Source organism: Syngnathus scovelli, chromosome 17, assembly GCF_024217435.2.
Source record: "Syngnathus scovelli strain Florida chromosome 17, RoL_Ssco_1.2, whole genome shotgun sequence".
Classification (NCBI taxonomy): Eukaryota; Metazoa; Chordata; class Actinopteri; order Syngnathiformes; family Syngnathidae; genus Syngnathus; species Syngnathus scovelli.
Window position 1 is genome coordinate 2,598,305 of NC_090863.1, and position 27,370 is coordinate 2,625,674.

General features: G+C 46.9%; 7 protein-coding genes and 1 long non-coding RNA gene across 16 annotated transcripts in view; 2 read left to right on the plus strand and 6 right to left on the minus strand.

Annotated features, from left to right (window-relative positions):
* The first annotated feature begins 740 nt into the window (after nt 1-740).
* arl14 (ADP-ribosylation factor-like 14) lies at nt 741-2,018 on the plus strand. The gene has a single exon (XM_049746953.2). It carries the CDS (start codon nt 833-835, stop codon nt 1,442-1,444), a length of 612 nt encoding a protein of 203 aa, XP_049602910.1. The 5' UTR covers nt 741-832; the 3' UTR covers nt 1,445-2,018.
* A 1,532-nt stretch (nt 2,019-3,550) lies between these two features.
* Nucleotides 3,551-5,861, minus strand: LOC125984762 (zona pellucida sperm-binding protein 3-like). Its single transcript, XM_049746942.2, has 8 exons — nt 5,394-5,861; nt 5,106-5,221; nt 4,821-4,924; nt 4,575-4,752; nt 4,388-4,505; nt 4,204-4,289; nt 3,908-4,131; nt 3,551-3,744 (listed from the first exon to the last, which is right to left on the minus strand). Exons 1-8 carry the CDS (start codon nt 5,751-5,753, stop codon nt 3,707-3,709), a joined length of 1,224 nt encoding a protein of 407 aa, XP_049602899.1. The 5' UTR covers nt 5,754-5,861; the 3' UTR covers nt 3,551-3,706.
* Nucleotides 5,862-6,177: 316 nt separating this feature from the next.
* LOC125984765 (schwannomin-interacting protein 1) lies at nt 6,178-12,830 on the minus strand. Of its 4 annotated transcripts, none has more exons than XM_049746950.2 (8): nt 12,641-12,830; nt 12,283-12,502; nt 8,508-8,617; nt 7,968-8,088; nt 7,516-7,725; nt 7,305-7,428; nt 7,118-7,211; nt 6,178-7,004 (listed from the first exon to the last, which is right to left on the minus strand). In XM_049746950.2, exons 2-8 carry the CDS (start codon nt 12,472-12,474, stop codon nt 6,953-6,955), a joined length of 903 nt encoding a protein of 300 aa, XP_049602907.1. In that variant the 5' UTR covers nt 12,475-12,502; nt 12,641-12,830; the 3' UTR covers nt 6,178-6,952. The 4 variants fall into 4 exon arrangements, with proteins under 4 accessions (XP_049602907.1, XP_068504787.1, XP_049602906.1 ...); XM_068648686.1 differs by lacking the exons at nt 12,283-12,502; nt 12,641-12,830 and adding exons at nt 8,769-8,880; nt 9,977-10,153; XM_049746949.2 differs by having other exon boundaries at nt 12,283-12,830.
* Nucleotides 10,368-22,477, plus strand: LOC125984758 (uncharacterized). 3 transcript variants are annotated; one of them, XM_068648685.1, is made up of 13 exons: nt 10,368-10,684; nt 18,729-18,835; nt 19,570-19,650; nt 19,731-19,792; nt 19,859-19,960; nt 20,154-20,240; nt 20,340-20,521; nt 20,589-20,638; nt 20,713-20,871; nt 20,943-21,024; nt 21,103-21,261; nt 21,351-21,570; nt 21,653-22,477. In XM_068648685.1, the coding sequence occupies exons 3-13, from the start codon at nt 19,632-19,634 to the stop codon at nt 21,908-21,910; spliced, it is 1,380 nt and encodes a 459-aa protein (XP_068504786.1). In that variant the 5' UTR covers nt 10,368-10,684; nt 18,729-18,835; nt 19,570-19,631; the 3' UTR covers nt 21,911-22,477. The 3 variants fall into 3 exon arrangements, with proteins under 3 accessions (XP_068504786.1, XP_049602892.1, XP_049602891.1); XM_049746935.2 differs by lacking the exon at nt 10,368-10,684 and adding an exon at nt 18,306-18,645; XM_049746934.2 differs by lacking the exons at nt 10,368-10,684; nt 18,729-18,835 and adding an exon at nt 18,917-19,244.
* On the minus strand, nt 12,970-15,199 carry LOC125984761 (uncharacterized). Of its 3 annotated transcripts, none has more exons than XR_011085652.1 (6): nt 15,086-15,199; nt 14,892-15,009; nt 14,642-14,788; nt 14,303-14,421; nt 13,369-14,175; nt 12,970-13,297 (listed from the first exon to the last, which is right to left on the minus strand). It is a non-coding gene; the product is annotated as an uncharacterized lncRNA (long non-coding RNA). The 3 variants fall into 3 exon arrangements; XR_011085653.1 differs by having other exon boundaries at nt 13,369-13,452; nt 13,567-14,175; nt 14,892-15,186; XR_007487066.2 differs by having other exon boundaries at nt 12,970-13,126; nt 13,259-13,297; nt 14,892-15,185.
* wu:fi34b01 (uncharacterized) lies at nt 16,184-18,181 on the minus strand. Its single transcript, XM_049746933.2, has 4 exons — nt 17,780-18,181; nt 17,560-17,706; nt 17,360-17,481; nt 16,184-17,032 (listed from the first exon to the last, which is right to left on the minus strand). The coding sequence occupies exons 1-4, from the start codon at nt 18,024-18,026 to the stop codon at nt 16,211-16,213; spliced, it is 1,338 nt and encodes a 445-aa protein (XP_049602890.2). The 5' UTR covers nt 18,027-18,181; the 3' UTR covers nt 16,184-16,210.
* On the minus strand, nt 21,928-24,651 carry selenot1a (selenoprotein T, 1a). The gene is made up of 6 exons (XM_049746954.2): nt 24,443-24,651; nt 23,842-23,952; nt 23,354-23,480; nt 23,019-23,106; nt 22,773-22,929; nt 21,928-22,703 (listed from the first exon to the last, which is right to left on the minus strand). The coding sequence occupies exons 1-5, from the start codon at nt 24,583-24,585 to the stop codon at nt 22,805-22,807; spliced, it is 594 nt and encodes a 197-aa protein (XP_049602911.1). The 5' UTR covers nt 24,586-24,651; the 3' UTR covers nt 21,928-22,703; nt 22,773-22,804.
* Nucleotides 24,652-25,019: 368 nt separating this feature from the next.
* kif2c (kinesin family member 2C) overlaps nt 25,020-27,370 on the minus strand; it is a 6,605-nt gene continuing 4,254 nt past the window's right edge. For both annotated transcript variants that reach the window (XM_049746931.1, XM_049746930.1), the window contains 11 exons: nt 27,111-27,201; nt 26,976-27,039; nt 26,801-26,892; nt 26,593-26,735; nt 26,250-26,463; nt 26,054-26,164; nt 25,892-25,959; nt 25,734-25,812; nt 25,572-25,649; nt 25,370-25,481; nt 25,020-25,215 (listed from right to left, as the gene is read on the minus strand). In XM_049746931.1, the coding sequence (XP_049602888.1) occupies nt 25,157-25,215; nt 25,370-25,481; nt 25,572-25,649; nt 25,734-25,812; nt 25,892-25,959; nt 26,054-26,164; nt 26,250-26,463; nt 26,593-26,735; nt 26,801-26,892; nt 26,976-27,039; nt 27,111-27,201 (1,111 nt within the window). In that variant the 3' untranslated portion in view covers nt 25,020-25,156. The remainder of the gene's footprint in view (nt 25,216-25,369; nt 25,482-25,571; nt 25,650-25,733; nt 25,813-25,891; nt 25,960-26,053; nt 26,165-26,249; nt 26,464-26,592; nt 26,736-26,800; nt 26,893-26,975; nt 27,040-27,110; nt 27,202-27,370) is intronic.

Genomic DNA, 27,370 nt, shown 5'->3' on the forward strand with positions numbered 1-27,370 from the left:
TTTAGCTTAAGGTTGCTCCCAAATGATCCGGCAAAGGCTTAGATGAGCCCAATTTAAATGTCATTGTCTATCCAAAAGTAACTTGACAATGCTTTTGGTTTGTGGTAGTAAAAGTATTTGAAACATTTTAGCTGTGTGTTTTTTTTCTTTCTTTCTTTCTAATACAGTTGAACGACCTTATGTACTAGGGCCCTCAACTGTGGTACGTTCCACGGCAAGGAAATTGAATGGTATTTCTTTGCCGATCACGTCACGACATGCCTATTTGGCTTGTTGTGAAACCTGTTGGGAGTTTAAAAAGGGATTGACATACCTTGACTTGTTTACAATCAGGTTATTCTTCTAAGTTTAATGCTGTATTCACTTGTTGCACAACTAATAAAGCAGTAGTGATTTTCTTACACTCATCACTCGGCACTTGATACTATTTATTTAACAAAAAAACTGCTTCTATTTTTAGGCACTGTGTGACTGTTTGGTTTTGTATTTGTTGCGCACCGCTGCATGGTAGGATCACAAGACACAGGTCCCTTTGAAGCTACATTTGAAATTTAAAGTAGTCATTTTGAAACATCCAGAAAAATGAATGGAAAGAGGCAGCAAAATGACAAATGCAAGAGTCTGGCAAAGTCCATGTTTCCAAACTGACAGTCTCCTTTGTCCCTTAATAGTTGATCTATTAATGTCATTAAGTTAGCCGCACCTTCCACAGGAAATTATGCCAAAACACACCTTGAAAGGAGCAGGTAAGAAGGAAACACCCTGCCTGCCCAGGAAGAGACAGTCAGACAGACGTCTGCCTGTCTTGGTCAGAGTGCTGGCTGTGAGCTGAATGGGGCAGCGGGGCTCCACGCAACCCGAGGCCCGGGTCCTCCTGCTGGGTCTGGACAACGCGGGCAAGTCCACCCTCCTGTACAAGATGAAACACAACAGGTTAGTCGGCACCGTCCCCACCATTGGCTTCAACGTGGAAATGTTTGACGTGAAGAAGAAAAAGAAGAACTTTGCTCTGACCGTGTGGGACGTGGGCGGCCAGACGGAAATGCGCCGCCACTGGCCGACTTTCCACCAGGACACGGTGGCAGTCGTCTTCGTGGTGGACGCCGCCGACCGGGACAGGGCGGCCGAGGCCAAGCGGGAGCTGGAGAACACGCTGACCAGCGAGCAGCTCCGCGGGCGTCCGCTGGCCGTTCTCGCCAATAAGCAGGACGTAGACGGCTCTATGACCGTGACGGAAATCATAGACAGCTTTCACCTGCGGAAGACCTGCGGCGACAGGGACTGGTTCGCTCAGCCGTGCTCCGCGTCCACGGGCTTCGGCCTGGAAGAGGCTCTCAAAAGGATCGGCCACATGATCAAACCCCCGACGGAATCGGCGCCCAACGTCAAGGAGAACATTCGGGACACCATGAATTACATCAAATTTAAATCCGTTAGGCGTTGAGTGTGAATTGGGATGGGAACGGACACACGTGTGGTTTCCACAATGACTGGGCAATCATTTTCATCATGAAAATGCACAAGTCTTGTCATTCAAATAGGCCTACTACACTAAAAACGGACTGCAGAGTTGAAATCTTATTTGTATCAATGCAATTATGCTCACGGACTGAAGTTTTGTCTTTCTTCCTTCATAGAGTTGTGTTGAAAAAAAAATCTATTTATTGACTGTAAATATTTGTAGCTCTATAATGGACATGGCACCCTACTTAGTTTGAACTCTGGTAATGTTTAGAAAAAAAATACTAATCAATGAATAAACACGGATATTGGAAACTTATATTCAATATTTCAGTTGTGGAATTCGTCACCAAAGCCTGCAGGGTGAATTATGAACCGTGCTTGTGCAATCAATAAAACGACAAGTTACGACATGACATGCCTCGAAGGTTTCACCTACAATTTATAGAGCACCAAAACCAAAGCTATGACTAGTTTATTCTGGATGTGCCATCAGGTATTGGTGAATTATTCATAAAGATGAGCAGAAAGCCATTAAAGTCATCTTGCAGCATCAATGGTACCTCGTGTTTTCTTGTTGACCATATTCCTCACGAGTACATCCAGTCTGAAGTCTTTCTAAAAATTGCTCCTGGTTTGTCCCACAGAGGAATGAGCTTGTCCATACCGTACGGTCTCCTCATAAGTGGGTAGATGCTTGCACTGGTCATACGTGGGCAGATAAGCCGTGGGTGCGCCATCCGTGAGGCTGTCCGGCGTGGAGCTCTCCATCAGCAGCTCCCGGGAAGCGGCGATGGCCGGTCTTCCGCCGTCGTCCGGGCTCAGCTGTCGGGATCGTGAACACAACACACGCTGGATCGAGTATCCCAAGGCAAAGAGAAGAAGCATGATGAGAACGCCAGAGAGCTTGCGAGTAACCGTAGCAACGTGGTAGTAGGTGCCGTCCTCCGAGGGCTCGCAACAAGCGCTGGCGTTTCTAGGGCAGCATTCCTGCTCGTCCTGGCAAGAAGAGGGTCCGCATCTCTGGCTGGACCGCCTTCCGAGAACGGAACACACTGTGAGGACGGCCAACGTTTGGAAAAACATGTCTGCGAGTGATTCAAGGAGAAGCATTGAAGATGCGGCGGCGTCACTGAAGCAGCATCAAAATCTCACTCATCTCGCATGTACTCTGCAACACGAAGGCGCCTCACATTTATTATGCACTTAGTGAGCTCATTAGACCTTCTAGTGAATTGCTAGCAAAAGCCTTACGTGCATATTCATTTGCTTGGAAAGTAAACAGGCGCCCGGGAAAGGGAAATGTACTACTAATGATTGATCACAGAAGGGACACAAGAAGCTTCAGAACCACAGCCAGCGCTTCCAACACCCCCAGGAACTTAATGTACAAGATGCTGACCAGAGGTGTAGACTCTCATAAAAAGGTATTTGCGGCACCCGTTAAAGCCTTCGTGGATAAAATTTTAATGGATTAAAAGCTCGTCTACAAAAGTAGTCGTGTGCTGAAGTGGTCCCTAGTGGTGAGCAGCAGTTCTGTTTCGGGGGGCTGGGATTAGTAAGACTGCCTGCTAAGAGCTGATGGAGGGATGTGAGAGTATCCACTGATAAAATATGTTGGGCTGTCAGGTACAAAGACCCAGCTTTTAAAAAAAAAAAAATTAAAAAAGGGACTTCTAAAATTTGTAACGCAATGGCTGTCTCAGATTGGAAGCACAAACTCGACCATTTCAAGCAGCATATTGCAGTAGAATCACCATTTCAGTTTTGCTCATTCCAAGCAGTAAAATATACAAGAATACCCACAGTTCCTAATTCCAAAGTGAAACGCTACGTCAGGCACTTCTCACAAGAAACAATCAATATTGGGACTACAAGATTGTGGGTGGTAATGGAAGGAAGTGCTCCTTAATAGCATCCCTCATCTACGGAGGACGGCCGATACGTAGATCAGATTGATCAGATACTGAAAGGATTCGCAGTACGTTTGCGTACTTTGACAAAAAGAAATCCATTTGCTTTCGCAGAGCGCTTCGAAACCCAACCCTAAGCAAAAGCAAGCAGTAAAGTGGCTTGAAAAACAACAACATTCTGAGGTAGCGTAAAAATTGTATTTGAGAGCTTGGTCACAAACACGAGACGGCAAAGAAAGAGAACTGGAGAAAGAAATTCCGTTTCCAGTGTGTGAAGGTCATCTTGGATTGACCAGACTGGAGGAGTTGCTCAAAGGTATTGTGACAGATGTCTATTCAACAGTAAGAGGACCAAGTTGGACGACTCTCACTGTAAAGAGCATAAAAAAGAACAAAGTCACACCAAAGTACATGACAAACACTATGCAATGTATCCCTCTAATCTGACATTCTGCATAAAAAGAAAAGCACGTTACGTCGAGTTTAAACAGACTCGACTAAAGCTGTTGCTACTCCGTCATTTTTGTTCTCACTTAATTTGTAGTCTCTCTCCATCTTCACACCAGAAGTGGGCTGCTGAGACATTTCAGGGTGGGCATGCAGATTACTACTAGTTGCTTGCTGGGCTTTGTCCGGAGCAACATTTTCTCCCCAATTTGCATTCAGCCATATGTCTGTAGCTCTGGTCGTTTCCCTTGTGGCCAATAGTGGACTGCAGGTTTCACATTTTGTGTGCTCACCATCTGCTGACCACCATCTGTGCATGGAGAAAACCCAGGATTGTTTCAAAAGCACAATGCCCGGAACAAGTGCTACTCTGTGCCATTACCCGTTGTCAATAAAAGAGCAGGCCCTGTTTTGAGAGGTGACAGCTACCGAGTCTGGAACAGCCTTCAACCAGCAAGTGATGTAAACCTAGACGGCAGGGCAGGGCAGGGCAGGGCAGGGCAGGGCAGGGCACACAAGTCAGCATGCAACCTCCCTTGAGGTATTTTGTCAGTGGTGATGCTAACCTGACTGTTGGGCTGGTGATGGAACCGGAACGCTTCCAGCTGAAACTGAAGCGTGTGCTCCACAAGCCTGGGCAGGAAGCGAGAGCTGGCGTTTGTGTGGAAGGCGTCCGTGAGACATCTGTAACCGAGGGGGATCATCTGGTCGCATTTTGAGCCGCGAGATGCTAGACCAATATTCAGCACTCACCCGTTACGCTCGAGAAAGTCGTATCTTATGGCGGAATACGGATCCGGGTCAGCCGTGGCGGCGCAATGCTCCACGTAGACGCGCAAGGGCTTATGTTTCCGGACAGCGGCGGATACCTCCATGTGCATGGGTTCACCCAAAAAATACGTATGCGAGCGCCTCTCAAACATCCAGTCGTCTGAAACGTCCCATAATGACTTCAGTGGCATGAATAGAATGGCAAAAAAATGGAATCGCGCCCCCCACCAGTCACGAGGCGCAGTCTGAAGTCAATGCGACTTTCGGCCGCGACCACCCAGACCGAAGGAATCCAGGCCGGGTGCAGGGAAATGCCACCCACAGAATACCTCCTGAAAAAAGAAGCTCCATTTGACGCAGCGATTTCAAGTCTAGCAATTTGTTTGCTAAAAATTAGAACAAATTAGCAGGGATTTATTGATAGGCAATATGATCATGCCTTTTAAAACGGACCTGTCATACAGTATGTGCAATTTGGACCATCCTAAATGCATATTTGAAGTCAGAAATTACTTGTCAAAATGGCATTCGACCGGAATGGTCACCGCGTCCAGTCGACGCAAGCCGTCAGATGATGGCTCAGGTGTGTAGCCCAACACGTTCGAATAGATAATCTTGTCTCGTGTTGACTAGAGAGACGGAAAAGCAGTTCAAGTCTTCGTAACCGCGGGTTCTTTTTTTACTTAAATACAGCACAGTAGAAAGCGTACACAAGCAAATGGAGCGGCAAAGTGAAGTAGTTAGAAAAACGTTAAGGTTTTGAATGGAATTGAAAAAGTTTTTTTTTTTAAACGTGCTTACCGAGAGCAGAGTTCCACAATCCATCAGGTCGGCCCATATGGTCAATGTCGCGCCGCCGTCAGCCGTCGCTCGCGCGCGGCATGAGCCGCTTCCACGCGCCGGCTCAAAACCGAGGCGCAGATGTTCGGGCTCCACCAAAAGGCCCGTGTGGAACAAGTCGCGCTGAAGCACAAGCTCCATCGAGTCCGAATGACATTTGACAAGTAGCCTTTTGGGACGATCTTGCAGCTGCTGAGGTTGGACGGAAACGCTCGGCCCTTGGTCGTATGCTACCAAGTGGTAGCGGCGGCTTTCGCTCAGGGCCAAAAGGGCCAAAAGGGCCAAGAGCACGAAAACGATGCAACAAGGCGCGAGCTTCATTTCGACCTTCAACTTTGGAAAAGTGGAGCTAAGCCTCACCACCGCTCAACACCGGCGGCCGTGCAACTAGGTGATGATGGAGTTCAGCTATATTGAGCGCCTTCTCCTCGTTTGACACTTATTGAGCCTAACCCGTTTGAATTAACCACAATTGGCGTCAGGTGTGCGATCACATGAGGTCATTTCCGGTTCGGATCACTTACCTTATCAATAGAATGCGACGCATTCAAACGTGATATAATAATATCGGTTGGTAAATAAATGAAAATACTTTTTCACACATTATCCAGGATAAGCAGACTGTTTTCATTTGAAATGACCCCCCCCAAAAAATTTTTTTTGACGTCGCCTTACGTGCAATTAAGCAAAGAATCACTAGGTGGTGCTACTAAATCCAGTTGCGTGATAACAATCAGCCGCTCCACACACTTCAAATGTTTATTATCCCATATCTTTACAGTCAACATACGAGACATGTATACGCGTAGCATACAATAGAAAAACAAAGTTGACTTTATGCTCGAAGGACACACTGATAATAAGCAACAAGTTGTTTTTCTTTCATAGACAACTTTTCCATCCATAACCCTTTCTATCACATAAAATAGAGATATATATGTATGTATAGTCTGGGATTTAGTTGTTTTTTTTTCTTAATAAATTTACCCTAAGAAAAAAAACTCAATTGAGGCAGTTCATGATGCTTTTGCTACTCCTAAAAAATACCTTTCATATCATCGGTGTGTTGTATGCAATGCAAATGTGCAAAAATGAAGGTCAAAAAGTACAATGAAAGTGTGCACTATAGCAGTGATTGCTGTACATCCAGTTGTTTGTCTCAGTGGTGCTGCAGCATTCAAGCCATACTTTCAAATGAGCACTGGAGACAGACTGACCATATTTCTATTGCAACAGTGACTTCTAGTTTCAACTACGACGGACAAATCAAGAAGAAAGTGTGCAAGTGCTTTCTCTAGCCATCTCAAAATGGACATACGTTGGCAAAGGTGACGGAACCCTTCGAAATGTGCCATGAGCAATTGAGCAGAGGAGAAAGCCAAAACCATCTGGCTTCAGTGGTGCGATACGTTATGAACACTATAGGGCCTCTTCTTTTCTCCACAGACAGCACAAATGGAGTTTCCGTGGCAACACAAGTGACAATCCAATGAATGGCGTGCAGGTGGACACGTGGGAATTCATTTAGCGTTTGCTTTCTCAGCCTGATGTCGCTGATGGCTGTGAGCGTGTCTGCATCGAGACAAAGACAAGCAAGTACACCAAATGTGGGCTGCTTAGAATCACCCGTCGACCCACAAGCTTTTTATACGTGACATCAAATGAGAAGACCAGAGTGTGTTCACCTGGTGAGGTCCTCGATGTCCACCAGCATGGCATCCTGCTCAACATGCTGCTCATCCCTCAGTAGCAGCAGCTGCACCAGCTCCTCGTTGAGACCTGCAATGAACGTAACTGTCAAGCGGACGTTCCATCCACGACAATGTCAACAATGTTCTGTGCTCACAACATTTGTAAGTCAGACCTACTTACTCTGGATTTGTGAGTGCAAGTCGTTTGTGATCACTTGAAGCTGGCCAAGACTCATATCCCTCATGTCGCCTCGCCTCAGATTCCTCTTCATCAAACATTCGCTGATGTGAGGCAGATGCGGAAGCTGTGTGTATCCACAAAAGCAAACTCATTTCAAGTTGACGTCAAAACAGAACCTCTCCAGAGCCAATTGTGATTCATGCTGACTAACCAGATCTGCCACAGGCGAGCGTCTGTGCTGCTGCTGGATCTGCCTCTCCACCTCCACCTGCATCCGGGCCATAGGTCTGGCCAGAGCCAGGGCCACCCGTGCCTCCTCCTGGAGCCTCCGCTGCACCCGCCAGAAGCCGCCGCAGTCGTCCAGCGGGTCCGAATCCTCCTCCGCCGTGTCTCGATCCGATAACGACGAGCTCTGCTTGCTCTGGAGCAGGAGGATTTGGATTCATTTGATGATGAACATACGAGACGGTGGTTGTTTTTATTAGGATGACATTTCGGGTCTATTGACCACTTAGAGGTCATTTGACTTCATGTGTATTGTGGGAATGAAAATGCTGCACGTTTTCAGGAGTGAAAAAAGTCCAATTCATTTTTGGGAGAAATAGCATTAGGTTCGTAGTCATAAAAAGAAGAACTATCCGGTCAAAGGCAGCCTATGCATACCACAGGTGACAAGGGTGTGTCCAGACTGGTTTCTGTCCTGCTGTCCTCGGCATCGCTGTCTTTGTCGCTGCTGCTGCTGTCGTTGACAAAACACACCTGCAGGTTGACACCGCTGTGGAACCTGACAGAAGATAGAACACCACCAAAAAAACTTTGTGATGCTCCCACGAGCATACAATGTACATGGAAATATGCCAACTAGGCCAAGGTAGTCATTTATTTGCCTAATGTTTACATCCAACTCCACTCATACTGTGGAAATAATCAAAGGTAAGTGCAAATATTTATTCCGAAACTATCAATAGCTAACCAGCAGGCAGTGCATGCACATATTCATCAGTGGATTTATTCTGCTGCCGAGTAGAAAAAACAGAAAGAGCGACAAATGTAATGAAATATCCATGATGTTAGAGGGAGGGAGGGAGGGAGGGAGGGCGCGAACGTCAGCCGACGTCCAAAATAGATGGCGAGTTCAAACAACGTCAGCCGTCAGTCAGAATACAAAAATAGTTCACACGCCCGCCGCATTGAGAGACCCACCGAGAAGACAGGTCGCTCTTGCTGCAGCTGGTGAAGATGACTGGCTCGTCGTCATAGAAACTGCCCAGGGCCAGTTTCTGCCTGATAGACTCTCTCTCATTTCGCTGGGCCTGCCAGAAAAACAAAGGGAGAAAAAAATGTCACGTCTCGTCCCCAACTGCTCCACTATGTGTCTGTTGTCTTGGTTTCTGTCTGTGTGCTCGCCCCTCCCCTCCTGTGTGCCCATGATCAGTGTGATTGTTCCCACCTGCCTCTCGTTACCTGTCGTGTATAAAAGTCCTGTCTGCCCCTCACCCCCTCCCCTGTCGGATCATTGGTATTGGTTGCTGCTGGTTTTGGTTGCTGTCGTGTCGTCTTCATGTCCTTTTGGTTCCTGTCGGTTTCAAGTATGTTTTGGTTGGGAAGTCATGTTGTTTTGTTAAGTCATGTCAGTTTACCGAGTCTGTATTTTGAGTTCCGCCAATAAACCCTGGTCCAAGCTGCACTTGGTCGTCCTGCTCCATGCTCCACACCCGACCGTGACAAAAAACCCACAATTATGATGCTGTATATGAGATGATCAACAAGGACATTCCGGATAGACCAATATTCTAAATGTAGTATCCGTTGTGTTTTGGATTGAACCAATTGGGCTGGGTGAAGAAACCGAGCCACTTTCAAGCAACGGTCACATACACAATGTGTACAAAGCACGGTTGTCATGGTAACGGAATCGCCTTTGGCCCCATAGCGTGTGGCGTGGGATGAGGGCTTGCTTCCTTGAATTCACAGATTTCTTTTTGACCAGATTGCAATGATAGCTGGACTCGGATTGGATAGATAGGTGAGGTGACACGTCTGCCCTGGCCGCCGTGCATGACGGGATCCACAGGCATACAGCAACCCTGCTTGCTGTGGGAATGATGAGGCACATTCAGACTTGGATGACTGGAACCTTCTACAACTAACCACACATGCTGTGATATTATTTCGGATGGTAGAACAACTTAGTGATATTTTTCAGCCACATTGAGGGATGGTTCTTTCATTTCACCTCAACTATTTATCACGTGTGTCTTTTTTACTGCATTTTAGCATCATCGTTCAATGCTCCAGCAGGACTCCCGTGTTTTGTTTTTTTTCCCCCCTCCTGGTCTGGCACTGCCTTTTTTGCATTTCCCCAAGCTACCCCACATATGAAACGGCACGTGTGATAAATGATGATACATCTCTATGGTACTGCAGCACATTTGACTTTAACACAGATGGCATACCTCGAGTTTTTGCACAGATACAAACATCTCATCAAACAAAAACGATAGGAGAAATACGCAGATGATAAAAAGAGCACACCGGCCCAAGCCTCTGTGTCGCTGAATCATTCACAGCATCTCACCAGCGATGGCTGCCAACCACGTAACATCTGCCAATGTTTCTCACCGCTTCGACATTACGTATACACACAAGGGGACACACACACATACACACACCTGGTAAACGCGTTTCTCCTGATGCACCATCCTTCATCGCATCGTACTGAACACGTAAGTCCGCCCTGCCCTTCTACACTGCAGTGGAGTCGGACCCAGGAGACCCTCTAATAAACTGCAGGAGATGTGGGAGGGGGAAGCGTGAGAGGAAGGATGGAAGGAGGGGAGCAAGAGATGTGGGAGGGGGAAGCGCAAGAGGAAGGAAGGAAGGGGGGGGGGAGCATGAGATGTGGGAGGGGGAAGCGCGAGAGGAAGGATGGAAGGGGGGAGCAAGAGATGTGGGAGGGGGAAGCGCGGGAGGAAGGATGGAAGGGGGGAGCAAGAGATGTGGGAGGGGGAAGCGCGAGAGGAAGGATGGAAGGGGGGAGCAAGAGATGTGGGAGGGGGAAGCGCAGGAAGACAAACGCACCAGAGGAAGGACGGAAGGGCGAGCTGGCCATTTGTGCCTCTATCTTCCTCATCTTTGTTATCGTTTCCGAGTCCTCGGAATGCCCTCAAAGCTATGCCATGGAAGAGCGAGTCACGGCTGAGCAGTCTGATGAATGAGACGTGCGACCTGGGTCGCTCCATAACTCATTAATAAATTGCTCCCATGGACACTTGGAGTAAATATCAGCGCATTCCATGATGACTGGGCTGACTGTACTAGGCAGTACATTTGGAAAGATTGCTTTTGCCTCCAAATGTACAATGGACGGACAGTGGGAGGTCAGTACATCCGTTTCACAGTTTTGAGGTTCCGGGTTCAAATCCCAGCTAGCGATATGTGGAGCTTGAATGGATTTGGTTTGGCTTCCTCCCTAATCCAAAAATGATAAATAAGTCAACAGAATTAAATAGAAAGAAATGAAAAACAAACAAATAAAAAATGAATACAAAAATAAAAGAAAACATAAAATAAATAAAAACAAATAAATAAAAAATGAATAAAAAAGGCGGCTCGGTGGCGTACTGGGTAGCACGTCCGCCTCACAGTCAGGAGGGTGCGGGTTCGATTCCACCTCCGGCCCTCCCTGTGTGGAGTTTGCATGTTCTCCCCGGGCCCGCGTGGGTTTTCTCCGGGCACTCCGGTTTCCTCCCACATTCCAAAAACATGCTTGGTAGGCCGATTGAAGACTCCAAATTGTCCCTAGGTGTGAGTGTGATTGGTTGTCTGTCTCTGTGTGCCCTGCGATTGGCTGGCAACCAGTTCAGGGTGTCCCCCGCCTACTGCCCGATGACGGCTGGGATAGGCTCCAGCACGCCCGCGACCCCCGTGGGGACTAAGCGGTTCAGAAAATGGATGGATGGATGAATAAAAAAATAAACAATAAAAAATACATATATAAAAATAGATACATAGCAATAAATAGATTGACGTCTTAACTGAAGACTCTAAATCACAATTAGCCATTGTTGTGCATGTGAGTGTGATCTATCTGTGCCAGTCCAGGGTGCACTCCGCCTCTCACCAAAATGAGCATTGCACAAGATGGATGGATGGATGGATGGATGGATGGATGGATGGATGGATGGATGGATGGATGGATGGATGGATGGATGGATGGATGGATGGATGGATGGATGGATGGATGGATGGATGGATGGATGGATGGATGGATGGATGGATGGATGGATGGATGGATGGATGGATGGATGGATGGATGGATGGATGGATGGATGGATGGATGGATGGATGGATGGATGGATGGATGGATGGATGGATGGATGGATGGATGGATGGATGGATGGATGGATGGATGGATGGATGGATGGATGGATGGATGGATGGATGGATGAACCCTTTGCCATGTGACCAGAAGAGAGTCGGTCGGGCACGCGCACTTACCCTAACACACAGCTCACAGTACTGCGTCATAGGCATGCTGGGTAAACATGCTTTTGTTTTGAGTCATCTATCACGCTTCGTTGCATCAGACAGCTATAAATATCTCCAAGGAGCAAAGGCCAAGCCACCATTTGCTCGGAGACTAAAACACAGCAGAGGCTTTTCCATGCATGCACGTTTGGTCATCCTGTTAATGCACTTCCCTGCGGATGATCACAACAGGCTATCGACAAGCAACATCTATTTTTTGAAATGACATTTTCATTTCTTTGAACCTCTCCTAAATGTAGCTCTCATTGTTGCTGTTTTTGTGTGAGTGTGTGTGTGTGTGTGTGTGTGCGTGTGTGTGTGTGTGTGTCCCACCCATTGCCTGCTTGCAGGTTTGTTGACCTCACGCATGTTTTGCTAATAAGAGGGATAAATCAGTGCTCGGATCCGAGACTTTATACATGCAATCGTGACGAGAAAAAAAACTGACCGAGATGCTGGACAGTCTGCTTTGTCCACCGTCGTAACACTCCCGAAGCTCCTCAGCCCAGCTGCGACTGTTCACCACGAAACTGCTTTGGGCCTCCTCGCTGTCCCCCTTCCCAAAGTCCATCCACCACTGGCCTGCTCCGACGCTTCCCATGAACACTTCAGCCACGTCCACATCGTAGTCCTCCTCCATGGACAGAATGTGTTGAAAATCAGATGTCCTGAACAATGGCAACGTCCCTCGTCATGTCCCCGTCATGAATTATAGAGGAAAGAAAATGGATGAGAATCAATAGCAATTGTTCTGTTGCTAATTCCCGTCAAATCCGTCCGGACCGCAAATCTCAAAAATAACTCACCTTCATCACCTGCTTATTAATGTGGTTGCAGCAGAGTGAATGAAAGAAGAGCTTCCTTCCTCTGCCACGCTTGAATGGCTCTTAGAATAGAACCATTTGAGGTTGCAATTTGCATTAGAGCTTCACTGCCTGGCCAAGAGGAGCGAGACAAGAGAGCATTCCTGCACTGAACCGGGAGGTCGCTGGCCGGGCTCCACTGATGTGGGGAGATGTGCATCGTGCCCAGAGGAGATGGCACCATGCAGAAATATATCCAAACGGACAGAATGGGGTGGATGGAGTGTGCATGCGCATTGAGACGCAGAAGGGGGAAATAAAAAAAGAACTCCTCATTTTACACTGTATTTATTCGGAATCTCAGAAATCTTTTTTTTCATGCTGAAGATACAATGACAGACTGCACAGTAGACCAGCAGAACACTGAATTTGCAGTAGCCAGTGCTTCTTTTCTATTGGAATGGGAATGTTGAGCAAATCAGAGTTCCTCTGAGAAAAGAGAAAAAAAAAAAGCCTGTCACAATGTAGATCTACACAACACATTTAGTTGAAGTCAATAGTTGGAATAACGTGACACTTTAGACCAGCTTTTAGTTAAAATATTTTTCATTGAATGCCTGCCTGCCTGCCTGTCTGCCACGACATCAGGGATGCAAATTCCTGAAAGAGAGAGAGAAGATTGGACAAAACTGCACACAAGAATCCAGAAATAAAAATCCAGTCCCGCTTACCATCTGCTAGTGTTAAATATCATCCCAGTCTAAGGGAATGCCTTCATTATGTTCTTGGGAAAACCAGGGCTCCTCTTGCCAATACTGGTGGCCCAGGAACGGTCGGGATTGAGAGTCAGCAGGAAATGCACTTTTAGGAGCGGCTGCAAACTCTTCACCGTCTTTGTACGAGATTTCTTGTGCAAAGGGGTTGCTTACATACGGCGTGAAGTTTATATTCGGCGATTGGGTTCTGCGTCGACACGGCCTTTTAGTCGTGGTGGTAGCGGTGGCTGGAGTCGTGAGGAGTTCAGAAGGTTTTGCGGTCGTGGTTTTACTTCCGAGGGAGGGAATAGTAGGGATTGCCGTTACTTCCTCTGGACCCTTGCTAGTCATGCGTGCTTGAGACTGATGACGGGGATATAGTATATAATGAGGGAAAGGACAAAGCGCTCCAGGTGGGTGGCAATAAGGGGCCGCAGGGTTTTGTTGTTGTTGCTGCAGCGTATAAAGCGGATAATAGTACATGGGAAGATGAGGATACAAGTGAGAAACTAAATGGGGGGTTGGGTACATGGGATTGTAGCCAGCATATATTTGGGGATTGTGCAGGGTATGCAAAAAGTACAGGTACTTTAAGTAGTTGTGGTAGTGCTGGTATTGCTTGTATGGGTCATTGGCAGAGGGCTCGGCCGCACCACGTTTGGACCGCTCTGCATTTGGGCCAAATTGTGGGATGGGATGCTGGGGGGTCAAAGCGGGAAACATGGGGCAGGCCAGTGTAACTGAAGTCTCCAAGAAGATCAGTGGCAGCATACGATAGCCATTCTGAAAGCAGATAAAAAAATAAAAAAAAAAGATTATACATGATATCCTTACCGAATTATTTGCAAATTTAGTGGGTGGCTTTCTACCAAAATAATCTTAATAATCATTTTGAATAGTCAACACATACCGCTTGTATCACATTGCAGCCACCATACCAAACAACAAAGACTAGGCTGAGGGAATTCTGATTAAGCAAATGGCCGCAAGATTCCGGCAGCTGATTTAAAGGAAGAGAACGTCCAGAGCCTGAAACAAGACAAATTAGACAATGAAAGAAAAGAGAAAAAAAAAAAAGCCAATGAGAACTAGACAGGGCCATTTGTCACTTATGCTCGCTTCAGTGCATCATAATAAGCAATCATTCAAACTTCTTAAGAAAGCCTTTTTACTCTACAGGCTCTTTAAAATATCCTGTAAAATGACAAGAAAGAAGTTGGTTGTATGTTTCTGTGATCAGTTGAGCTACCTAGGTCAAGGTCCAAATTTGCAGCTCCACGTCCGGTGACTTTTAAGATCATCTTTGTAGGACCACATTGCAGGGAGGGATGTGTGCGCCGCCATGCTGCTTCCACTTGGGTAAGCTGGTCAAAGTGTGAATCCTGCTCGTGTATTTCTTCACGGGAAAAAGACAAAGTATTTTTTTTTATATTATTTGAGAAATACTGAAGGCTCAGATCGCCCTCTATTTTAAAGCAAAAGTGGAAGCTCAGTCTCACCTGAACCATCAGATTGTGACAAGGAGTTGAGTTCTTTCCCACTGAAGAGAATCTTGCCCTTCCTTATTCCAAGTTTCTCGCTGGCTAATTGCCACGGGAGAATTTTACCAAGGGTCCTCTGCGGAAAACAGTTGAAACTCGCGAGAGAGGAACACAGAAGAAACGCAACAACTAGAGTACGACAGGAGGCATACGGTATTGGAGTGTCTGCCGCCATACTCGTCGACACCCACCAATTGGATGGAAACACTCAACTATGTATCAGACAACAGAAGTGAAGAGCATCTTTTAAAGGAAAATAGTTGGGCGGCGGCCTGGCCACACCTGTGCTCATTCAGGTGAGCTTGTTAGGTCCTCGTGATCCCATTGGTCGTCGCCTTCTTTTTTTTTTTAACATGGATGTACATTTTCAGCACTGCTTTTTAAAATTGGCAAGTGTGTGTGTGTGTGTTTGTGATTTTGTTGTGTATCCTACTTTATAGTCTAGATGAGCAACACAGCAGACCCGGAGGTGGCAAAAAACTCAGCATATGAAATATGCACTTTGATAAATTGTCAGTTGACAAAATGTCTTTTTAAGCCAAGAGCTAACAATCTACCATTAGCTCAGCATTTGGACCAAATTAAAAAAAAATTGAAGCGAGAGCCATATGGCATTTGCTCAAGGTTGTATGATATCAAAACACTGTTCCGGAACTTTGCTAATGTTGTGAACTGACAATATACTAAACTATGCTGAGCAGTGACAACAACTCCACCGTGCCTATTGGTGTATTTATTTGCTCGTATTTGCAGCAGAAGCTGGTTGTTTGTCAAAATCCTTGTGTTATGTCCTTATGCTTTGTTGGAAACGCTTGTCCTTGTTAGTGGTGAATGATTTGAGAAAGACAAACACTCAACACAATCACTGTCTCTTCTAGCGGTAGCTGACAAGTGCAAGCTGCAAGTCAATTCCAAATCAATACATTCATTCATCAAGTTCCTAGATCTCTCAGCACTAACCTCATATGAACATGTTCAGAAAGAAATCACAATAATAACTTCCATGGAATGACAACAAATCAGAATGACCACTTCCTGGCTTTCTCATGATCTCAAAAATGATTGAGGTATGAAACCAGAATGAAATGTTGACTGATTTACACAGTTTAGAGTTGTGAGCGAACAAACATTGCATACATTGTCATTTTACTCTTCAAACGTGACGCATCATGGCAATCGAGTGCTTTGCATACAAATGTATTCCTTTCTCTGAAAGCAGGCAGACATCCAAAAGAATGAGAAGACAGAGCTTGTTTTGAACAATTTATTTGCGCTATTCAAGGATTGCCGTACATTGCAGCAAGAAAGTCCTCATAGGAGATGTAGTGCATTAGCTCAGGGGGGAATTGATACAAAGGATTGTATGCTAACGGAGCAGCGTCAGTGGCCGGCGCTGGTGCTGTGGCCGGCGCTGGCGCTGTGGCCAGCGCTGGCGTTGTTGGCTGCACCAGAGGAACAGAAGTAGGAGCAAGATGGGGAAAGGTTGCGGCAACCGCTTGCTTCGCTGGACCGTTTTGCTCCGGGTCGACAACTCGCGGCTGATTTCCCGGGAAGGACCATAGGGAGGGGTTGAAGAAGGGGTACTGGGCCACGGGTGAGGGACCCTGGTACGGCCGAGGCAGATTGTGCACATAGGGCATGCGTGGCATGACTGGGTACTGGGGCACAAATGGGCTGTGGGGTGCTTGCAGTCCATAATTCAACAAGGGATCCTGAGGCATTAGAGGCTTATGAAGCCCAGGGTGGGAGCCAGGACTCTGGGGCATAGGAGACCACTTGTGGACAAAGGGCCACTTGGGCATATGAGGCACCGAATGGGCCCCAGGGCTCAGCGGGCCACTTGGGGACCTGGGACTCATGATGGGAGATTGGGGATGGCTCCGGGGCTCAACTGGTGACCAAATGCCCAGTGGCGAGACTGGACCTTTGGGGAATGGGGGCCACATGGGGATATGGTGAACCTCAGGTGCCTTGGTGACCAGTGGATCAGATGGGGGTGGGGGGCTGGTAACCTTTGGGGCATCACTTGGAGTCTGCTTGGTGCACATGAGGATGACCGGAATTCCCTGCCAATACATTCGAAGTACATAACTTCCAGCCTTGACGAAACGAAAAGTACAAGATTACACATGATGTCACCTGCGCAAGATTCAAGACAATATTAAATGCAAATGCAATTTGAATCGGAACAAACGGATTGAAACTTCTCAAATGATGATTTCATTATCAAAATGTTTTGTCTCAACTTTGAAAAGAAACGCTTTCTGAAAGTTACATGACTTAGTAAGCATCTATTCTCACAACCCCTTGCCATAAAAGAAAATGAAATTACAAATGATTGTTCAAGTGATTTCAAATTCCAACACACAAATGTAACTCAAATAAGATGATTGCTCTCAAAGCGCCGGCTAGTTGAAAACACTTACCTGTTGATGCATGTAACAACCACCATAGGGAACATACACGAAGAATCCAAAGGAATTGCGATGCATATTGTAGCCACAGTTTATGGGCACATGGGGCAGAGGCAATGGAGGAGCATTGGGCGCTGAAGAACAAAGAGAAAACAAAGGCAGCCAATCAAACTCCAGAGAGAATGAGCCATTTGCAGATTCCTTCTCCTAACCTTGCTGCACTGTCATGAAGGGCAGCCCCGGTCTCTTCACACTGAGCTTCATGTGGTTATCTCCACAATGCAGGGAGGTCATGCGTCTCCACGAGGCCTCCTGGGATGGGGCTTGTAGCAGTGGCTGAGGGTTCACTGGCCAGCCTCCTAAGCAACATTCAGAACATATTGAGCTGCAAAACGGGAGGGAGCCATTGAACAAATGGAGTCACTTTGCTACCTGCAGAATCCGCCTGATAAGCGGCTTCATCCTCCACTGAGCTGTTTGTCTTCTTGACTTCTTCATGCAGCACTGGAGGAACTTTCCCAAACACAATCTTACCTCGCCTAAAGCCCTCTGGAACATTTTTTCTTCTGTCCGCCTTCTTCAGGCGGTAGCAGTCGACCGTGTGCGCCAAAAGGATTGCATAAAGAAGCAGCGCGCCACTAATCAGGCTAAATGAAGCACTCGCGCTTTTGGTCTGCATCTCGTCGCTATATGCTCGTGAAAAGACCGGACTGCGCCATTTTCCCGCTACTTTTTGACTTGTGCGCAAGTTGTGGTAGCGTAACGAGCGCTGCAGCAGCCAATCAGGAGGCAGGCTGGACGGGAAGAATTGATGATTTGAACATTGTCTGCAGCTGGCACGACACGGCATTTAAAGGGGTGTGGCTTGGAAAAGTGGATTATGAAGAAGATATCAACATGGCATCAAAACAGTTGAAAAGCTCGTTGAAAAAGGCGTCCGACGTCTGTTTGTTGACCATTTTGACATCATGCACGCGTTTGAATCGCTTTCACTCCGCTCCGACGTGCAGCTCTACACCACAGTCTCCAACTCGAAAAATACTTGTTGTTCATCACTCTTTCGACTTTATTCCACCTACTGAAAATCACCTACGTGTGCTATATTGTAATATCCCTTTGAAGTCCGCGCAAGGTGGAAAAAAAATGTCCCGAAGTGGCATTTTTCAGACAATGTTGTCCGTGCAGCTTGTTGAGCCAGCATTACTTAGTTTATTAGCGCTATCTTCTGGAGAGACAGTGTATAACATTGCTCTTACTCGTGACGTTTGCAAGTTCATAAATGAAAGTACAAATCAAGGGTTTGTCTTACGACGGAGCGAATCCATTTGCTCTTCTTGTTCAGTAAAAGGCGATGTCATTGATTTTTTTTCTTTTTCTCCAGGTTTCATTGACTCCAAGGCCTCTTTCTCTCTCTCACTCTCCATGACAACAGAACAAAGTTCATCTGCTGCTTAAACGTTCCTGAGCAGCCACTACATGGCAATTTTGGTGAGCATCACATCACTTGAAAAGCATATTCATTCTGGGTTTAAATCTTGGGCTCCAGCCTTTCAGTGTGGACGTTGTTTGCACATCCCCAAAACCTGCAAGCAAGATTCACTGAAGAGTCTAACTTGTTGTACTGGGATAGTCTCCAGCTCACCCCCGACTCTTATAAGGACAAAAAAAGTGGGTATGTGGATGGATGGCTAAATAGGACATTGCTGGTTAACCTAAAACCAAATAAAGACAAATGATTAACTAAGAATAGCTACTCATCAACAACCCTCTCCATTGGACTACATAGTATCATATCAGATTGAGGTTGCTACGGTGACACATAATAGCCACGAGTCATTCATCCCCACGGTTACGGACAACAATAGAGGGCATTATTACATGCATGCCTGAAGCGTGGGTGAGTTTACAACAACATTGCGTCTTCATTTTGAATGTTATATTTAATTTGATGTTTGCTTACCATGACTTTTGAATTGCTTCCACGTGATGATGGGAACCTTCCTGTCAAATGCACTCTCTCAAACTTCATTGAGAAGATTTCATTATGACATTACTACTAATTAAATATGTCCATCCATCCATTTTCTTTGGCATTTGGGTCAGGACACTCGCATTCACACATATTGACAATTAAAATCCCACATAAGCATGAGAAAAACATGCAAAGGGATTCCAAGCCAGAATCTAAAGAGCTTTAACCACTGTGCAAAATGCATTTGCAGCATAGGAGCTTTGCACGACAAGCGACGGAAGTGTGGAGCGGAAGAAGAAAAAACAGAAAACGATGAGGTCCAGCATTTCCAGTGAGTCAAGTCAATTGGATCTAAGAAGGGGGGTGGGGGTCTACACACCCCTTATTCAACGACCATGTTTTTGTCCTTAGAAAATGCAGTTGCAAAGTTAGAGCACGACATCTGCGAGATCCTCCGTGACCTGAACAATTTTGTAAGTAGAATGCGAGCAGGCAGGCTGGCCCTGCTCATGTCATTTGGTTTCGCTTTCTTCCATCAGGCTTTCAGTGACCCGCCCACCAACTGCATCAGAGCAGGAGTCCTGAGGTACCACCGTGAGTCTGACAACCCCCAACTTGCCAACGCAGCCGCACATCTAGAGGTATTCAAATCCATTTGAACAAAAAATGCATTCTATCTGTAATTTCCACTAACAACACAGGCTAATCTTACCTCCACCCTGACACACAATCTGAGCACTGTGTGTGTGTGTGTGTGTGTGTGTGTGTGTGTGTGTGTGTGTGTGTGTGTGTGTGTGTGTGTGTGTGTGTGTGTGTGTGTGTGTGTGGTCCTAGCCTCCGTTTGAGTGCCCGATAAAATGTGAATACTGCCATAGGACCGCCAGGCCTGTACTGGATGTGAGATGGGAAGACGAGATGCAGGTGAGATAGACTGGACACGAGTTGCAAAATGTTCTCACGGTTTGCTTCGTCGCGCAAAGCTCATGGCCGGACTGTATGACCGTTTCCCCCCTCCCTCAGGCGGTGTCGGCCTTTTGCTGTGCCCAGCGCAGGAGGCTATGCATGGCCTTGGTGAGGAAAAGGCCCTCGGCGGATGACTTGGCCTGGCGGGAAGAAAAGCCCAGCGACCTGGCAGATGCGCTGCTCGGAAACAAAGACAAAAAGAACGCCCAAAATATTAGTGACCTTTCACGTGGACTCATGTAAGGACTTTTATCCAAACAAACAAACAAACAATGGAGTAACGGAAGCAATGTGTTGCTATGTCAGGGAACTGGCAGGGTTGAGGCGTGACAACGCCTCGCAGCAGGCAGAACCCCGTGAGTGCAGAAAAACATTTCATCGCTGGTCCGTTTTGCTCAGAGAAGTATGGTCTAAACCCGTTGCCTTGTAGCCGCAGAAGCCAAAATCCTCAGCTTCAGGCTCACCGGTACCCCAGAAGAGGGCGGCTGGATGCTCACGGACGTTGCTGAGAATGTTGTGCAAGTCAAAAAGGAGGAGACCAAGTTCGCTTGTGACCACAAGCCACCTCTGTTTGGCATATGTCATCAAAAGGGGAGAAAACGCACGCACGCACGCACGCGCAGGCTCAAAGGTGCTCACGTTAACCATTTCTGCGTTTACAGGAAGGAGAATTTCAACAGAAATGTTACACGGACGGCAGGACCTTTCTTAACTTGTTCCCGGACGGCTCTGCTCAGCTCTAGTATGCACTCTGCAAAACTGTCTAGAGATGCAAGCAAATCTGTGCCGCCCGTCATCCTTGTCTTTCTTTCTCCATCAGTTATCCGGGAGATATCTTGGCTCTCATCTTTGTCGTCACCAAAAAGAAGGAAAGGGTTTGCATCGTGTATGACAACAACCCCAAGCCGCCCAGAGCCATCCGAGCCATCTTCCAGTGTAACGGCACGGCCACGTGTTACCACAGCAATGGAAATATATGGTAAAAAAGGAAGATTGACATTGGGGATGGAGGAAGGAAGTGCGCGGGCGGGTGGGCGGGCATTCAAAGTGATTGTCGGTTTGCTTTAGGTTGAATCTCAACAGTTCCGGTGGTCAGTGTTTGGACGAGACGGGTGCCAGGGTCCGTCGCTGGAGCTGGAAGACGCTGCCGCCGCCTCATCTGCCTCCTCTCTTCTTGTCCCTAAACAAGCACATTGGGGTGCGAGTCCTGGGGAAGGATCACATTTTTGTCTCCTTCCTGGCCAACGGGCAACAGGCTCGGTGTAGTGTGGGCAGCTGCAGCGCTCAGGTAAAATCAGAAGTTCCATATCAAAAGCTCAAAGGAAGTGCTTCCAAAATAAAACGGCAACGCCTCTTCCTTCTCCTTGCAGTGTAAATGCACAAGAGAGATGCCGACGAGCGGACCTTTGCTGCTGAAGGACGAGCTGTTTGTGCTGGCCGCTCGGGTGAAGATCCACCTGTGCATCCAGCATCTCAACTGGAGCCTTCTGAGACCTCTGCACCAGAAGATCACGCCGACCCAGAGCATCCGCGTCTTCGGCAAAAAGCTGCTGGAGGTCAGCACCAACGTCCTGATGAGCCAGCACGAGCGTGCCTTCATCAGGGGCTGCCTCCAAGACTGTCTCTAACGGAAGAAGCTGCGTCATAGTTATCATCGGTTTTTATTCACTCTTTGCAAGTTATAAAAATGACTCCCAAATCAAAATAATCTCCCCAACATTAGTTTAACAACAGCATGACAAGTTGCTTTTCTACAGGGCTGAAGCTAGTACTTGGATAACAATAGTTTTTTTTAGTCACTCGACAGGGTGCTCAAGAAGTCACAGTGCACTTGGATTTTTAGGACTACACAAGGTACACAAGTATCCTCATTAAGACAGCTTTCAAAACAGAATGCAGGAAGTTCACATAGAGTCTATCGTTAAATGTTAGTTCTACCTCTGAATATGTAGTACATCAACTCGAAATGAACTCAGGGCTCCATGAGGAGCAGACGGCTCGTTCGGAAACCTCGAGCAGGAACAGCTAACACGTGGATGAGTTACTTGTGTTGACAAGTCATTTTAGAATCCAACCAACTTGAACATTTCAACACCTAACGCAGGCTTTGCTCTATGAAAGAAATGTGGCACAGTGACTTTCCGAGCACCCGTTCATTTTGGCTCAGTGTTTTATTAAAATCTACTTGATGGGAATCTGGTCGATTGACTAAGATGTTGAGTGAATGGTACAAGAAAATGACCGACTGGTTGGCGCTGTCGCCATCGAGCCCACTCTGGCGTCCGGGGCGGCTCATCTCTAAAGGGGTGACGATGATGTGTGGGGGGGGGGGGCATCCAGTCTGCGCTTGCAGTGGTCCTGCCTTCAGTGCAGACCTTCATAAACATCACGTCACAACCCTGCGAGCGGCCCACCTCAAACCTGGAGGGGAGGACAACGGGTTAGAAAGACCAGAAAGGCACACAGGTGCAAAATGTTTTGCGTCCTTACGTGGAGGGGCTTTTGGCTGCGGCCACACACTGTTAGGAGTGGTGGAGCGGCTTTGTGTTCATGTGAACGTTCATCTTCATTTCGTTGTCCAGGATCTGCACCAGCTGCTGCATGGAGGGCAGGTGGCCCGACTCCAATTTGGACCAGACTGGCACATCTACACACACAAACATGCAAGGATGGAACTAGGCCCATCAGGCTGCCATTTTCTTTTTACTTTGACATGAAGAGTTGAAAGGTACTTACCATTTAATGTTATTTCAAAAGCTCCCGTGGACATCAACTGATTTTCTATCATGTTGCTGAGAAAGAACACCATCATGCACGCGTATATCTGAAAGAAATGTTGAAATGCAACAGGATTGAGCTAAAGCGAAGATGACCAACTCACAACAGTCATCGTTCTTTCTGAGCATCTGACACAAAATGGCCATAAAATGTTTGCTCTTGGCGATTGAAACCCCAGGGGGCTTCAAGTGCACTCAGCATGCAAGGCGTTCGTTCTTCAGCCCACACCCTTGAGGATGTTCACCAACTAAATAAAGTCACAAAAAAAAACAGCCTGGACCACATCGGTGTACCTTATTCCCCTGGCCCCACTCCCAGACCCCCGGAGTTTGCACGCCCAAGAGAGCAAAGGGATCCTTGCCAATAATGATCAGGCCGATCACCAGCAGTTTGAAGATAGATAGGAAGGAAGCAATGTGCCTGGGGGGAGGACAACAAACACAATACTTCAAAACTTGCTTTTAAAGTCAGCCACGCGTTCAATTCCCTTTGTGCTATATTGATGCATGTGACTCTGATCGCTCTTGATAACACACTGAAGCCACATGGACAGACAATTAGATCATTTGTTAAGATTAAACAGTTTGCTTTTTTTCCCCTCTCTAGTAAGCAGTCGGTGAAAAAAAAAAGTACTAATTTGGAACTGGATAAATGATCAATTCCGCAGCAAAAAGCCTGCTTGTAAAATGAGGCACCTTTCATGAAAATGTGCTCATCTGGCAATAACACGGGTTATACAGACTGTTTTACAAACCGCCCGTGACTTGTCAGATAATCTTACCGATAAGCAGGTACAGGAAGGAAATTCTCCCCCTCGATGCGGATGTCTGGGTACCGCTGGTACAAGACCTGCGTGTACTCCTCAAACACCCGCTTGTACCCTCAGGAGATGCTGCAAGGACACAAACACAATGCACTTTTACAAACGGACATTTTTTTTTTTCAACTTTAACCTGGGACTCTCACAGAGCTAACTTCTCTGGAGATCATTTGAAGTGCTTTATACAGCTTACAAATATCTGCAGTACAAATAGGGGATTTAGAACACGTTTAACGTGACCTAATGATTTCAGTTTTTTCGATCACTCTTTCCCAGCCATTAAAAAAAGCTTCAGGTACGTAGGCATTCGTTAGACGTCGCTACGCCGTCGTAATCCGAGGTGGTCCATGCAAACACTTGCAACGAGCATCAACTAGAATTGACATAAGTACAAAAAAATACTAGCCTCGAATTAGGAAGCTCGAACGGGAAACTATTCGTTTGGTGAATGTCACTCGAAGATGCACAGTTTAAATGACGCATGAGCTCACGAACGGTTAGCCTTAGCTTCCTACGTTATGCTAGCTGCTCGCGATGACTCGCCACATTTGGTCTCGTTTACCAAATCTGGAACTTGAGTAAGGGCCCCGCGGCGAACTGCATTTTCATCTTCTTCACGCCATTGCTGTCCCTGGACGCGGCGAGACACAGCGACAAGACCCCGAGGGCGAGGAAGGAGAAGCGAAGCCACTTGATCGCCATCATTCTTTTCCTTTCCTTTCCGGTTGTTGTGTCGCCCCTCTGCCCGAATTCGAGTGAGTGACAGCTCAATCGGATAAGCTCATTGGCCTATTAGGAGGATTTCATCTTCTTCGCTAACGATTCAGTACCGTTATTGTGTTGCTTCTGAACTTTAGCACCACCTAGCGTTCTCCTAACGAAGAGGCGTGTTGGAGGGAGGAGAAAGCGAAGGTTCATTCGGAATCGTTTATTCAACTCTTTCTTGCCAACAGTTATGGGTAAACCAATGTTTAGCCGTTTTTTTTTGCATTCCGAGGGATATTTAAAAACAACTTGCTCCTTGCTGATGCTTGCCTTTATAGAAAGAACATCACTGTGCAAATAGTCTGTGCAGATTTAAAGTCAGCGCATGATGCAAAGGACACAATGTGCAGCAGAAGGTAACAAGTCAAACAATGTTTTTAATGAATTAGTCCTCATGCTTTATTTTATTTAAAACAGTACAGCGCTCACAGAATGCACAAATAACTCAGTAAACCAAAATAATAACGGGTATTTCATTGACAAATAATGTTTGTAAATATCATTTTGTAACTCAATGCTTGAGTCGAGCCCTCTCGTCCACCAAAGCGGTATGTAACGTCATCAATAGTTCTGTTGATAGGATTGAAGCAGCAGCAGCAGCAGAAGCAGAAGCAGCAGCAGCAGCAGCAACAACAACAAGAACGCGTTAGACCGAGCTTTTACTTGAAATGACTCATTCCCACATTGTAGACTTGAGAATTAGTGAATGGGAATTTGCACAAACCTGTTAACTTGGAGGACTGAGAAAAGTCCATTAGGGTGGGGAGCGCTGCCTCAATGTCATACGAGGGTTGCTCCATGGAGTTCAGCAGGTCTTTCGCTTTCTCATGAACATTCTGAACAAAGAAGCCATCAAAGTCATTCAAGATGACAGCAGTTTTCATTTCATTCACGTCAACCTATGGCGTACAGTGACAAAAAGCTACCTGCAGCTCCGTGTAGACCTTTTCTTCCAGGTTAGCCACATGACTTAAGGCTTCACACACTGTGACCACAGAAGTTTCCTTGAACGCAAATGAACTTCTTTAGTCACAACAGGCCTTTGATGGGAATGGGCACATTCAAAGCAACAAGCCGAGTGTACTGACCTCATCTGAAGAGCAGATTTCCGGCTCTTGTGTTTTGGCCTCTGCGCTGCTTGCAGACTTCGCATTCAGCTCTTTCACTCTGTTAAATTCAAATAGGATAGATCCAATCAAAATCCAAGTCGACATTTGTATTTTTTGCCACCAATTAGAAACTGTACCTGTCAGCATAACGTAGTGTATTCATTGTGTATTCGCAAGAAGCCATACCAGGTGACACCATGGCAATCTGACCAGGAGAGGTGCAATTTGTGGGAGTGTATTATTGAAAATAAAATTTAAAAAAAAAAACACCACAAGTGACACCCAGAACATTGACGTACCATGCAGGTTCTAGAATTCTCCCCGATGAAGGAATCTCGGAGGACCTTGGTTAAAGTGCTCATCCTGAAAGGAATGTGCTCGCTGTTCATGCCCAGCGAGCGGATGCACTCCTACGACAAGAGTGGAATGACACAAAACATGTCAAAAGGGTGCCACGTGGCCCTAACCCTGACACACTCCTAGTAAACTTGGCACCTTCAGCGCCAGGAGGCTGCGGTTGATTTCAGCAGTCTCCACCAAGGTGGCGCGGTCGTTGCTGTTGACGTCCGTGCCCCGCTCGTTGCCCGCCAAGTCAACCAGGGAGAACTTGCCGTGCAGCTTGGTGGTGCGGTCGTTGCGCCTAAGGATGATCTGCAGAACGGCGTGGGAGCGCGAGGAGTAGGCGTTGGCCGACGTCTGCCCAAACGTTCTGGAAAGGGGGCGGGAGGTTAAAGAGTCACACTGCTCTCAGCCACTCACGTCACAGCAAGAATGGCAGAAGAGCGCCAAGACTGATTTAGCAATTTGGAACCTTTGCAATGTTTCAACTCCTAGCTACCTGCAAGCACTGCCCAGCTGTATCATCTTAATGACATCGTGTGCAGAGGCTACGTAGACCTCCTCCAGGCCCACCACTTGCACCTGTTGATGCTCATCCTGCATCACCCGGAGCATGGTCTTCTTATTCAGCAGGTCGTACACCTGCAGAGATGTGCATTCCTTACACCACGCTTCGGTAGCACTATGTGAGAAACTCAATGTCTTACTTTGCCATTGTAGATCTCAAAGAAGCTGACGTAAGCAGACAGGTTGAGGCTGGCGTACCTCTTCTGACTGAGGCAGGCAAAAACATCCTGGGCTGGAGAGGAAAACGAAAACAATGGGGACGGACGGACGGACAGACAGACGGACGGTGTAAAGAAATGTGCAAATGAGTCTCACCAGCTAAGGCGTAGATTCCCTTGGCGCAGTTCTGCTGCTTCCCTGTGAAATCACCACCCATGGTCTGCGCAAGGCAAGCAGAAAACAAGTCAAGCCATCGCTTTTTACTGGTCAATCAGCAAGACCCTAACCCACGTGAGTTTTCCCGCTTCCCGTCTGCCCGTAGGCGAAACATGTGGCCATGCCCCCTTCGAAGATGGACTGCACCAAAGGCTTTGCCGTGAACCTGGACAGCACAGCATCAACGACTCATTTGATGTTATTGGGCAATATTTCAAATCCTAATCATTCATCGTTTTGTACAGGAAGCTCACGTGCAAAACAAAACGGAACTTATTTGAATGAGCCAAGGAAATGTTTTTCTGTCTGCACCGTTTGTGCTCAAACGTATGCTT